A 14,549-nucleotide genomic window follows, 5' to 3' on the forward strand; every position below is an offset into this window, starting at 1 on the left:
GTAGTAGAGTTGACACTATAGCTCAAAGATATATGTCTCTCATATTTAACACACCTGGTTAGCTCAGTGAACTGAACTTAGTGTAGCAGATCAAGGAGATATACAATATTTGAGTGTTATTGATTCCCAGGATTAAGAACCCCTGACAGACAACAGTAGTCCAGGCACCACCTTCCAGCCATAAACCTTTTCACAACAAAATATTGTGTAAAGGTTTGAAAGGGTAAACAATTAACAATGTAGGCTACATTATTTGAACTGTTTCTTTAAGACATTCTCTTGTTGTTTTCCTTAGAAAATGTGTGTAATATAAAGATTTTCATAAAACTGTAAAGCTTTACTGAAAATACAACCAACTGCCAATTTTTGCTGTTGTGTTTGTAAATGAGCAATGCGTACAGAGTACACTATGAAGGTGTTATAAAAGTCCCTCGCAGTTTCTCAAACGGAAGGGTGCATCCTTCGGAGGTCGCATATGCAGGCCTCATATTAACTGAGCATAAGCATATTACAATAATTTACAACTAACTAAGAATAATAACCAACTTTATTATTTTGTTTTTATTCCAGACCAAAGAGGGTTACATAGTAATAAATATTATAGTGATAAAGCCTATTATACAATCTTATACTACACCATAAAAGACTCTTACGTGAAACAGAATTTTTATATTGAATTTTTATGTGTCCACATCTTTCATAAAAATAATAAAAGGAGGATTTTGGGGGGAAACTTACATTAATTAATGTTATATCTGACAAAAAAGAATGTATAAATTATAAATATCTAGGATTAGTTATAAATTTACAATTGAAAGTGTCCAATTTCTAAGTCAGCAAAAAATTATTTTCTTGGTAATACAGAATTTTGGCAACTTTTTTTCCTTTATTGTGGTTAATATTCTGAAATAAGACCTTTATAACGAACAAATGCAACCTTTGAAGGGTGCAGCCGCCTGTGTTAGGAATGGCCATAGAAGAACAATTTTCGGTTTTTCCTCAAAGAACCTTTCAGACAAATGATCTTAAATTAACCAATTCTTTCTAACCTTTTCATCTAAAGAACCATTTTCCACTACAAAGAACCTTTGGTAAAACAGAATGGCAGATTGCAAAGGTTCTTTATGAAACCATTCAGCCAAAATGGTTCTTCTATGGCATTGTACCACAGTTATTATTTTTAAAAGCTCATGTGCTTGCAAACATAAACTGAATAGTATATTACTGTTTAATCATCAAAACATCATTCCACAGTCTAATTAAAAAGCATTCAGAACGATTAATTCTAGCATCCAGAGGCGTCATGCCCATTGAAACTGGATTTTTGAGCCAAATGGATTTTGCAAGCAACCTCAAAAATAAAAAAGCGTCCATTAATCTTTTAATCTGTTTAAAATGCCCAAATTATCAATTTTCTGCTGCATCTGTGTCACTTTTCAGAGTTTTGATAGTGTTTTGATCGTGTACATTACTTTATTCTGGCCGCAGTCGGCGCAGCCGCAGACGTCAGCGTCTGAGCGCGCTCACGAGCTTAGCTGTTGCTGCTCGACCTTATTAGAGATTTCTAGATTCATCTTCTTGGCACAACGCCAAAGTTCGCCAGAGTTCACGGGGGCGCGGAATCACACATGTTCACATATAAGGTAAAATTTAATGCAAAAATCCGTTCCTCTATTAATTTTATCTAAACATATTTTTTAAAATCATTATTGAACATTAAAATCAATCACGTGGCTATAGCTTATGGCATTTTCGTTGTTTATACACTTTATGGATGTAAATTACATTAATTTCATAGGATAATGCAGTTGTTGTGCAAAATGCATTAATGACAGAATTAAACAAGTCATTAAACAAAACGTAAATAGAACACATGCCGTTTCAGATGTAAATATGATGCCAATATGTCATTAATCCGATTGAATAGTATTTGAAATGAAAGTTAGTCAACACTTTTATTTTGGAGGTTTTTGCACTATGGCAGGGGCGTTTAGAATGTAAGAAATGTAAGTGCCATGGAAAAGACTGAAAGCTCTATAATATAATTCGTTTGATGTCTGTGTATGCGCAAATTTCTGTGAGCTTTGCACACTGTGCCCCCTTAAAAAAACTGGTGCATGACGCCCCTGCTAGCATCCATCAGTATAATAATTAAAATCTTTTTTGGTATGGAGAATATTAGCCTACTGTCCGTTTTCAGTGTGTAACACCAGGGGGAGACATAGGACAAATAATATGTTCCTGCTTGTCATAGTTTAGCACTAAACCATAATTACCTTTCTAGTAAATATATTACCTCACAGTGGTTTAAGTAATTTAGCTGCTTGATAAATACTTTCAGGTATCAAGCTTAAAAAAGGCAAGTAATTACTCCATTTCCCTTTTTTCCATGTTTCTTAGGATGCAGCTTGTTGCTCTTGTTGTTTGTTTGTTAGTGAAATTCCTGTGCTGAATATGTGCTGTGTCTCTAGAGACAGTACTGAACACAAGTTTAGTGCACTTCTAAAACATGCTGAGGGGGAGGTTGTGTTACAAAAACCATAGTAATCTATTTAACAGATCAATTCACACAAAGTGCAGAACAACATAAAAAGTAGTCATATTGATTAGCCTTTGGCTTAGTTTGCTTAAGCACAGCTTTACAGTTGGCAGGAGGTTGCTTTCAGGAAAAACAAGGTTTTACAAATGGTTTTCAATATGCCAAGAAAATGCTTACTACACTTATTTACACTCACATTTTATAATAAAACCATGCATTATTTTTATAAAGAGCTTGCCAGAATTCTTCTATATTAAGACTCAATGGTGCTTAGATAATGTATCTTTTAATCCCAGTTATTTTATACACCTTGAATTTCTTTTCACTGAACATTATTCTTCATGATTTGGAAATCTAACACCGATATTTCTTACTGAGAGTATATTAAATCTGAACCAATAAACAATAATTTTTTTTTATTGAAAGGCATGTTTTTTTAGTGTCGCATGTGCTTTAATAGTACTGTACACAGTGCCGGTCCTAGATGCTGGGGGGCCCTAAGCAAAGCTTTGTGAGGGGCCCTCTGTCAGTGCATTCAGACCCTTATAGCATAGCACACATACATCTCGGAGACGTCTATTTGATGTCTGCGTTTACATCTGCAAGATGTCTTATTTAAATTGTTTTCTCATCTGCAATACGTCTGTGAGACGTCTCCTAAAAGATGTCATATAGACATATTGAAGATGTCTGCAAGACGTTTTTGATTTAGAATGTATGTAAAGCAGCTCTTTTCCTTTATAAGATGTTTTTACACACCAGATGTATTCCAGATCTCCAGATCTTTACCAGACATCTCACAGACGTACCTGTGCTATCTGGGTAAAACCCAGTCAATGTTGCTGTTAGTTAGTTGTTAACTAACCACATAGTGTATTATCTTATAGCTGTATAATATTCCCATATGCACATTACTTTGAAACCCTGACTGATAAACTTGCTGATTATAACATGAAACATGTATTTGCTGATAAGTTGTTTTGATTTAAAATGTGTTGTGAGAAGCACTAAAAAATTAACCTGATCTAAATGAATGTAATGAATCAAATAAAATTACATATAAATACATACTGTTAATATACAGGGGTTAAATTGGGATTTGTTATGTGGGAGGGGGGGCTCTGTGGGGAGGGGTACTTCGAGGGGTAACATGTTTAATACTGATGACAGCAAAGCCACTGGTGTGTTTCAATGACATTCTGGACCTCTGATAGGATTTGATAAGTTTCAGCTTTAAAAGAGCATTTCACCCGTAGAAACATTAATTTTTATTGAAAGTGTTATATTTGTAGTCGAAATGTAACATACATTTAGAATTTGGTGCCTATTTTACAGAGAAAAGGGGTGTTTGTAGTCTCATTCCCTCAACAAAGATATTGCACTTCCTTCTTTCAATGATGCAAAATGATGATTTTTACATCATTGAAAGAAGGATGTGCAACACTGAAATCTGTATTTCTCCAGTCTCAGCGGCAACTGAGGAAATGATGCATGACCATTCAAAAACATGACTGGAGTTCTATCTATACAAAGCTTAATGCAAATGGGTGAAGTGTCCCTTTAAAGCTGTCACAGAGGTTGACCCCAAATATTTTAAAAATAGTGTCTGATTTTAAATATTGCAAATCTATGAGTTTGACACCCTATATCCATTTGTTGCACATGTCATTATGCACAACTGATCAAACTTTAAAGGAAGTTAAAAGAATCAATCTCCTTGAATAATTCTAGGCATAAGATGCCCAAAAAGACTCAATTAACAAGATAAGGTACAACACACAGTACTGTATCAGCAACATGTCTTAGAAATTAGCCATAGAGATTCCCTATGCTGGTCAGCAGCTACAATCATATAGTTAGGTTTGATTTGTGTAATCAAAATACATTATTTTATTATCTATACAATGAGTTATATCCAGTGTTATCCAGTTAACATACTGTAATTAAACGAGTGACATATACTTTAATCCTTTACAAATTTCAAGTCTTCTATTAAGTTTTCTCGACGTGGGCACCATTCTTACCTCTCTCTCTCTCTCTCTCTCTCTCTCTCTCGTCAGATATCCTGCACGAGAGCGCGTTCTTGAAGTTCAAAGGAAAAAGCGCGTGTTTTCGCGGCAATTGCGTCACCCAATTCGCGTCATTTGAATCGCCCCATGCTAGGACGCGTGTCTTTACATTGACTTAATCTGCTCGCGCAAATCCTTTATCTTGTTCCCTTGCTTCACGTTTTTTTCCCTTTATTCTGCTCCAGACGGATAGCTTTGTCTTTGTTTTAAATCAATGGTGGGCATATAATATGCGCATCGTTACCAAATCACTCTTCTGCGTCATGCACGCGGCCGTTTCTAAATTTGAAGGCTGCAACCTCCGGATCATGTCGCATATGCGCGCTGCATACGTCATCAAGCCTGATTTATTTAAGTTAAATAAGCATTTCATTTGCAAGTCATAAGCATAATATAACAATTAACCATTAACTAAGAATAATAGTCAACATTATAATTGTTAATATTCTAAAATACGTTTTTATGACGCATATGCAGCCTACAAATGTGACCTCTGAAGGCTGCAGCCTTCGGATTGAGAAACTGCCTGCATGTTGTCCGAGTACATATCAGTGATTTAAGAAATCATTAAGTATTTTTAAAAACCCGCACAAATTCGGAAGTTTGCAAATTATTTAAATTATAGCGTCTTGTTTTCATTAAACATAATAATAATTTTTCTTTGATATAATGGTTTTAAATAATTCTGAGATCAAGGGGGCCCTCTAGTGGTGCGGGGCCCTATTCAAATTGCGTACTTTGCGTATAGGAAAGACCGGCACTGACTGTACATGAAATCGTTGAATGGATATATCAGGAAAGAGCGATGAAGGAAGGAAGGAAGGACTCCCTGTACCCTGCAATGTGTTAGAGGCATTGCAGGACTGTTGTCCTTATGTACTAGTGTCAAAATAACCAGGTCAGAGGAACCAGTTCATTCGGTCCATTCAGGGAATGTTGTTCATTACTAGTGTTTATTGTGTTTGTGTATTAGAGGATACAAATGAAACAGTGATCAGTCTCTCTCTCTCTCTCTAACCACGACATAATTCCCATACTTCCTAAACTTGTGTTTGTTTGTTTGTTTGTGTGTGTGTTTGTCATTATGAATCTTATTACTCTCAGCCATGTCTGTGAGTGCATTTACTTGGCACAAAGATTGCTGCTACAATGTGGGTGTGATTGAGTGAGAGAAAGAATGTTGATGGAAAGAAAAAATAAGCTCGCTGGTCAGACTCCACCTCCCTTTCCCCCACATTTTAAAGTATTTTGCAATGGTCGTGCTGTGAGAAGCTGTTATCTGGCATCTGTAACCGCTAGCTTCTTACGTAACTAGAGATGCCTGTGAAATATATACCAAGGCTGGAACATGACCAAACACAGCGGGACATCTTAATAAAACTGAATTTTATTAGCAAAATCATTTATTAGTTCCTCATGTACAATGTACAACACAACGAGCTCTTAAAGTATTGCGGTGTGTTTATGAGATCATACAAATAAAATCCACAGAAACACAATACAAGACAAATACCTGACCATGCATGGCCAAATTTCACCTTAAACAGGCATTTTTTCACCTTATGGAGTGCAACACAATTCATTTCTTGAATATTGGTAATAATAATGGAATGTATGTCTGCATCTGAATACATTTTGAAGCAGATTAAAACTAATGGAATGTATAAAAACGAAAGATTGCCACAAATTCACAAGAACCTTTAGCAATGTTACAGAACTCACACAGCATCCGGTACACAACTGAATTGGGAAAGATTGTAAACTTTTTAATAAGCTTTGTGTGTTCTGATCTCTCCAGCTATGCTTTGTTAAAGGTTTAAGTGAAACTATGTGCCTGGTCCACACTAGGGATGGGCCAAAAAATACTTTGACAGAGTCTTCGGGTCTTTATGGGTTGTTAAAGATCTGCCGAGGTCGACCGTATCCGGTCATGCCCGCCTGCGACGCCCCTTTGTTGGTGCCCATCTGTAGGCCGATAACTTTTTGACCCTCTTTCAGCTGTTCATCGGAGAACTCCCTTCGGTTCTCTTGGGATTTCCTAAAGTACAAAAAACAGACAAATGTAGTCCTTCCATGCGTATTTCTTAAAATTCCCAATATAACAGTCTATAACACATGCATTATTATCTATATTGGTTGATTCCATCATCACTAATGGGCACATTAAAAAAGTCTGGCCAATAAGTGTTTGTAATCGTGTTGCTATGGCGATAGACCGCAGCTGCAACGCTGCCAGTACAGTGGCTTGTTTTTGTTATCTGGTCGCTATGGTGTCCGACGGTCAGACGTTGGTTCATTTTGAGAACAGGAAGCAGAAAATCTTACTTGTGGAACCAATTCGGGTCACCCTGGTAGCAACCGTCGTCCTTAGTAACAGCCAGACTCCCCAAAGACATCAGTGTCATCTGCACAGCGGCAAGATCCTTACCTAACCACACACATAAGGTTTTTTGTATGGTGCCATAAAGAACCTTTAACATCCACCGAACCTTTTAGTGGCACAAAAGGTTCTTCAGACTATTAAAAGGTAAGACAGAAATAAATCCTTTGACTAAAAGTTTCTTTGGGGAACCAAAATTGGCTCTTCTACAGCATTGTTCCAAAGATTGCAAAAAAAAAAACTTTAATCCACTAAAACATAAATCTGTTAAGCATCTCTTTATTTGGTTTTGTTTTAGAAGTTCCTAATGAAAACATACTGTATAAACACCCCTTTTCTCTCTTTTGAATGTTTAGATGTAATTCTTATGACCTGTTTACAATGTAGTGACAGAATTTAGATTAGCTGATTCCAGACAAATACATACGTCAACTCAATGAATTAGAATCATCTGAAATAAAAGAAAATAGATACTCACCCTCCCAAAGGTCAACTGTTTGAAAAATGTCAGACTTGGTGACTCCGTAGCGTTCGGCAGCAACGAGGAACTGAGAGATCTGCTCCATCTGTTTAAATGCCATTCCAGAACTTTGGATCTTTTTTACAGGCTTTGAATCTTTACAGAGACTGTTAATCAGATGACATAAAACCTACAATAGAGCGAGAAAGGAAAGAGTGAGAAGATGTATCGATCATTGTTTAGGGATAGGCATCCGTTTGTTATCACAGAATAAGCCGAGATCAATGTAAGAAATAAGGTACTCAAGGCAAATGCTGTTTTGTGAATAAGTAACGGCTGAAGGGCGTTGTAAGGCATAACGGAGTGCCTGGAACCCATTCAGCCGTTACTTATTCACGATACAGCACTTGCCTTGAGTCCTGCTTTTATAAAACGTTACCACACAATATTTAAGTAAAAATGTATTAGTGCAACTTTCATGAAGTTAAATCAATAAAAACATTCCTTCCACTAGAAAAAATAGTCCCTGACCATGAACAACTACATTCCAATGTGTAATATGCATGAAAGCTCAAATAAAAACCACAAACCGATACATGTGGTTGCTAAGAGTGTTGCTAAGGGCGTGGTGATAAATAAAACCACTGGGTGAAGCGGTCATAGACGTGTTTTATCGTGAATAAACCACAACTATTGACCTATCAGAATGAAGGATTGGAACTAACCATTTTATAATTTATAATAACAGGCTGCCTGTACATTATCCAACGTATTACTCAGCGATTTGCCTTATAAGTAAGGTAAGGAACATTAAATATTTATTTGAAATATTTTATTTGCTCATTTTTAATGAATGCAGACCTTCCATGAGGAAAGCCCGTTGATTTTTGGTTTTAAGATAAGACAAGACGTTCAAATGTCTAAAACAATATTTGGTAGTGATGTAGTACTCGAGGTTACGAGACCGATTTCTGCTTTCTCTGACTTTTCTCGGAGTTGTTCCTTCAAAGACTCGGTCTTAAAACGGTCTCGGATCACAGTGAGAGGAGGAGGACTCGTAATTCAAACTGTATTTGAAAACCAACGGAATCTGTCTCGACTCGGTCTTGACTCGGACTCGGCATAAGCGGTCTCGTCCCCATCACTACTATTTGGTTTATTCATTTTTTAAATCTAATGTCATATTTGTTATTATAAGACATGTTTATATTAAATTTTGTGTAATATTAAACTGTTCCTGTCAAAATGATTTGCGGCATAGGTTACCGTTTGTTATTCATTTTGAGTGGTTGTTATATTGTAATGACAAAGCTGCAATTGTTATGACTGGCCAATCAGAATCAAGCACTTCAACAAGCTGTGTAATAAATATTTATATTAAACAGTGTCAGTCCTCCAAGCTTACTGGATAAACAACCATGTAAGCATGCAGTTATTTTAGTATAACAGCACTGGAGCGCTTTTCTGTTTATACTATTTTGTCTGTGTTGGCGGCAGTGGCGGCCGGTGACTTCTTTTTTCGAGGGCGCTTGATGCGAAGTTCGTCACAACATGTATGTAGCCCATCATGTGTGTGGTTTGTAATCTCAAAATATGTGTTTTGCGCGTCGAGTGATCCTGTGTGCATCACATGTCTTGTCAAAATAAGTGCCTGATGCAGATGCGTCTAAAGAGTTTATGATTAAAGAGACGCTCGCGTTTGCCAGATACTTACATAATCTCATGCGTAATCAGAGTTTACTGTTAAGGGAGTGTCTTGCGTGTATTCTGTGAACGTGAGCGTCTCTTTTTTTCATAAATGGTTTTGACGCGTGTGCAGCAGGCACTTATTTTGACGAAACACGTGATGGTTCACTTGACGCAACAAACACATATTTTGAAAACACGAGCAACACACATGACACTCCGAACACTTATTTTGAATTTGCGCCCCTCGGATGAGCAGTCATGAGCCACCACTGGTTGGCGGTGATTCAGACAAGCTGTCAGTTTGTGTATTGCTTGGTAACATGCATTGTTTGATTCTATTTTGGTTTTATATGCAGCTTTGTGACTAAATTTACATAAGACACTTTACATAAGTGACTAAATGTAAAATTTAAGAAGATGTACAAAGAACATTTTACTAATTCTGCAAATATATACATGTTAAAGCAACACCAAAGAGTTTTGGCTCTTTGCTCCCCCTACAGGTTAGAAGCGTAATTGTCCATTACCCACTGTCATAAATACTGAGGCATAGCTGGCTCTGATTGGATTGTAGGTCTGCCGTAAAGCAAGTTTTTGTAGTATTCACTCGGACTACAGGACCACTACCCGACGTTTGGAAACTTCTTTAGTGCGGTTTTGGCCGATAGAGGGCTGCAAAGCGAATGTGAAAGTGCTGTTCACCCTGTTTAGAGTGGACGAACGACTGAAACTGTTTTGGAAGCGTTATTTTAAGGTAAAAAAAAACTCTTTGGTGTTGCTTTAAACACATCAGTATATCACTCCTGTTCATAATCTAGTTGAGCTATTAGGATAAACTTACACATCCATCTTTAAGCCACTGCTGAAAGCCATGTTTTCCATCTTGAGGTTTTCCTACAGCATCTCCACACTGAATGATGATCCACTGCACCAGCCGTTCCTCGAGCTCCTGGTCGTATTTCTTGTCGATCTTACTCTGCACTTCACGGCTCAGACCGTAGGAGGGACCTTTATTTGCCATTGTGACTGAGCAAAAATACACAGAAAGAACATAAATGCAATGTATAACAAACCATGGTGAACACGAATAAACAGATTGTACAGTATGGCTGCTCTGCTGTGTTGTGTGGCCTGTTCAGGCAGATTTGGTTACACTTGAAAAATGCTGGAGGCAAAAGACTTCTTAAGTAAAGGAACGTCTAACTGTGATGACTGCTATGCAAACAACTGTTTCAAGGCAGTAATGCAAAAAAGTCAATGCAAATACTGGATGCGCTCTATTTATAACTTGCATCAACTGAAGTGTGTCCCTAAGAGAGCATGTTGCAACCTAACCTTTGAACTGGTGGAAAGATTATCTTTCAGACTATTATTAAAAACTTTCAAAACATCTCAAAAAATGGTCAACAAACGCAGTACCCTTTAAAAGGTCCTAATATGTATCATTTGGTACCAGTGTACCATTAAGGTATTCACTCTTCGGTACCAATATGTATGTCTGAGAATTCTTATTTTTTGAATGGTACTGCCATAGTGACAGCAAAGGACCATTTTCTTGTTAATTTTTCCTGAGAGTGTAAGAGGAAGTATATCAACTTTTCCAGTGCATCATTTACAAAGAAATATAATAGTCCAACCTTTCCAGAACACTATAACCTTTGTACCTGCTGTTTGAATTTCTAACACACAAAATATACTATGACAACAAAGTTGACACAAAGCTTCTTAACTTACACCCTTAAATATAAAGGTGCTACACAATGGCATTCTGGCTGCATGAAGAACCTTTAACATACAAACAACTTTTATACAAAGTTATTTAGACTATTAAAAGTAAGTAGAAGTGGATATTTTTACTGACGGTTCTTCGAAGAGCTAAAAATGGTTGTTTGTAGCACCGCTATGATGAACCTTTTGTGGTGTCTTTATTTTTAGGAGTGTAGTTGGTCAACCACCTTCACCAGAGGGACCACACTAAACCAGCACCAAACCAAAATCTACAAGTATCAACCTGCCTGGTCTGGCATAAAATGTTTGCAGGTTTAAGCTGGCCCTGTCAACAACAATGCTATGATACCAGACACTCACAAACCTTTCGTTCACCTGTACAAATATATTTGTATGCACATTCCACCCACACATGCAGAACACTAAACTAAAACACATTAACTGTTGCCCTTCCCATATTTGTAGAGAAGGTGGCATGTTTATTTGTGTGTCTCGGTGTGCCTTGATGAAACTATCTCTGTATCGCATGTGCAATTAGCCCATATCCTCAAAGCATTTCCTGTTTGTAAGCAGAACTCCACCTGTTGGTTTGTACAAACACTCAAACACAATTACAAAAGCACATGCATTCTCTTATGCACTCATGCTGATTTATAAAGCTGTTTTTTCTTTTCTTTTTTATATTGTGAATTATATAACAAGGAGTGTTAACTGGCATTGAGCCGCAGTCTCATGCAATACCAAGATTTCCTCTGCAGTGAATCTAGTAGCCTACTAGTGTTTAAGCATGATGAGATGTTTTATGTAAGTGTGCAGTATGAATTTGCTGAGACTTTCGAGAAAGTTCGATAAAGTGAAATGGAAATAATTGGGAATGAGTTTATTATTTTGATATTGGGGCACTTTCCCAGACAGGCCTGACTAAAATGCATATGAGCTCTCTTAGCGTTTGTTTTTGAAATCCTATAATATAATACTAATATAACTAAGGCTGAACCTGGCTTAAACTAAACCCTGTCCAGGAAACTACCCCACTGAGTGTTGTTATCAAAAGTGAAATGAGTCTTTGCATAGTGAGCTTCAAACATGCACACACTATGTACAGGAAACTGTTAGTTGAGCTGGTTTCAGATCACATCTAAAAAACCTTTGAAGAGATATGGTACTCTTTTTAATGTCACATTAGAAACACACACCCATTTTTATTCGTTATTTATTTTTAGACATAATATAAAGTGGCATTTATAACCCAAACCAAGGCCATTTCCCTTTCTGCATTTTTAGAAAATGAAGCCATTATTTGCAGCATTTATGAGGTTTTGTCAGATTTATCCAGCCTCTAGTTAGCTCACACACTAACCCACACACATTTCTCCAAAATTGAATAATAATCTGCCTGCATGACACACATTTTCCCCTGAAATTAAGGGCTGTTCTTATGCCTAGTTCGTTCCTAACAATACTGTGTGTGTGTGTGTGTGTGTGTGTGCGCGCGTGTGTGTGAGTGTGTGTGTGTGTGTGCATCCTTGTTCACAAGTGCGTATGTGTGTGTGTGTGTGTGTGTGTGTGTGTGTGTGTGTGTGTGTGTGTGTGTGTGTGTGTGTGTGTGTGTGTGTGTGTGTGTGTGTGTGTGTGTGTGTGTGTGTGCTTGTGCACAAGTGCGTATGTGTGTGTTGGTGTGTGTGTGTGTGTGTGTGTGTGTGTGTGAGGGAAATGGCAGGGAGGAGAACATCAAACTCTTGCAACATGTCATGAGCAATAGCCAATAAAACATCTGACAAACAGACAGTCACTATGAACATGTGTAAACAGGCAGTCATATCTTAGAATTACAGCTTCAACCAAAACCATGGTGTAAAGTTTCATGCAGCACATATTTATTTCACAAAAGTCTCTACATTTCTTTTTCTTTGTTGCATATTGATTAATTGTTACAAAATCAGATGTATTAATAAACATTGTTATATCATAAGTACTTACCAGTTTATGTGTCGATCTCGCGCTCAGTAGTCTTGAAAGTGCGTATTCTTACACAACTGTGAGTGTGTGAAAGTCTCTCTTCCTCTTTCTGAGTTCAGGGTCTAAGCTCAGGGAGTGCCACCTTCATCCAAATGTCCAGAGAGTGAGATCGAGAGCATGAGAAAGGAGAGAGAGAGTGCAAGAAAATGAGCAAAAGAGGAGGTAACCACATCCATAAAAGGTCAGGACTTTTTTTTCAGAGTTCTGCCCCTCCTTTCCTCTCATTTTCCTACATTGCGATGTGCGTCCTTATTTGGGAGAGGGAAACGCAGCGGTCTGGACAGAGAAAGGAATTTCTTCACATGCCTTCTCCTCTACTCCGCCCGGGGGAGAAGAAAGGGGTCTTGGAAGACACAATATCTTGGCATTTTTTAAAGGTGGCTAATGGTTACAGAGGCTGATGTAACCGGATGTTATACGTGCAACTACTGTATGATGACGAGGAACAGATATGAGATAGCCAGTATAAAGAATAGGCCTTGACAAGTGCATTATTGAGCATGAGCCAAGCCAGTGGAAATGATATCATCATCAGTGTATGTTCAGTAACTTCCTTTCTGTTTTAATGTTTAAAAACTCATTTTGTGAGATAAACTTTTGTTGACATGTATTATCTGTATACTGCATAAGTTAAGTTGTAAAAGTTTTCATAATCTTTGCAACAGGTATGGTTCACAGTGTATGTAATTTATTATAAATGAATGTTATTCCTTGTAACATGCGTACATGCGTTATATTTTTAATGATGTAAATGGACATAAATATCTAATCCTGGAAATGTTTAGTGCATGTGACGTCTGTGTTTCAGGAAATTAAACAGGTGAAATCAGGGCTGGGCTGAGCATTTTGTCTGATATAGTTGTGATTCATGAGTTGCATGGGCTACACGGGTGTGTGTGTCATTTACTGGTGTGATGTGATCTGACATGAGATAACACTGAAATGGGTGGGGTTCTCTCTCTCTCTCTCTCTCTCTCTCTTTCTGACTCGCTTGATCTCTCTCTCTCTCTCTCTCTCTCTCTCTCTCTCTCTCTCTCTCTCTCTCTCTCTCTCTCTTGCTCTCTAACAAACACATGGAAACATGCTTTTCACTGTTAGTGAGGCCATTTTATATTTTATGTGCCTGAACTCTAAATCTAAAGCTGTTGACATCATTTAATATAAGCATGAATTATAAGCCTTTCTTTGGAACACCTAAAATATGATATGTTTTATAATAAGGCATTTACATCTATTACAGTTTTTCTGGATTGCTAAAAGACATTTTTTGAAACCATCACTCATTTTCTCAAAACCTTAAACACAAATCCCAATTTTAAACAAAATTCACAGAACCCCTGACTCTTCTAGCAGAATCAAACAATTCCTTTAAAACCATTTCACCTGTACTCAGAATCAAACTAAACTTTCAAATCATACACACATAGGTCTATAATATAAAACACAACAGAGCATCCATTATACACTACATAAAAAATGGAAAACACAACATCCAGGACATCTGTTTACAGAAAAATACATGTTTATTGTACATAACAACACAATTGACAAATACTGTTAAACATCTCTATTACTGTAATCACAAGTTTAGTTCAATGAATATGAATATTGTAAGTACTGCAAGTAATAGTAAGTTTTCAATATTAATATAAGCAACACTTATAT

At 37.1% G+C, this 14,549-nt stretch overlaps 1 protein-coding gene across 1 annotated transcript; it reads right to left on the minus strand.

Moving 5' to 3' along the window:
• Window positions 1–5,977: 5,977 nt before the first annotated feature.
• Window positions 5,978–13,014, minus strand: tagln2 (transgelin 2). Its single transcript, XM_065267239.2, has 5 exons — window positions 12,846–13,014; window positions 9,979–10,163; window positions 7,467–7,638; window positions 6,934–7,036; window positions 5,978–6,646 (listed from the first exon to the last, which is right to left on the minus strand). The coding sequence occupies exons 2-5, from the start codon at window positions 10,156–10,158 to the stop codon at window positions 6,496–6,498; spliced, it is 606 nt and encodes a 201-aa protein (XP_065123311.1). The 5' UTR covers window positions 10,159–10,163; window positions 12,846–13,014; the 3' UTR covers window positions 5,978–6,495.
• Between the last annotated feature and the right edge of the window lie 1,535 nt (window positions 13,015–14,549).

This window comes from Paramisgurnus dabryanus, chromosome 5, assembly GCF_030506205.2.
Source record: "Paramisgurnus dabryanus chromosome 5, PD_genome_1.1, whole genome shotgun sequence".
Lineage (NCBI taxonomy): Eukaryota > Metazoa > Chordata > Actinopteri > Cypriniformes > Cobitidae > Paramisgurnus > Paramisgurnus dabryanus.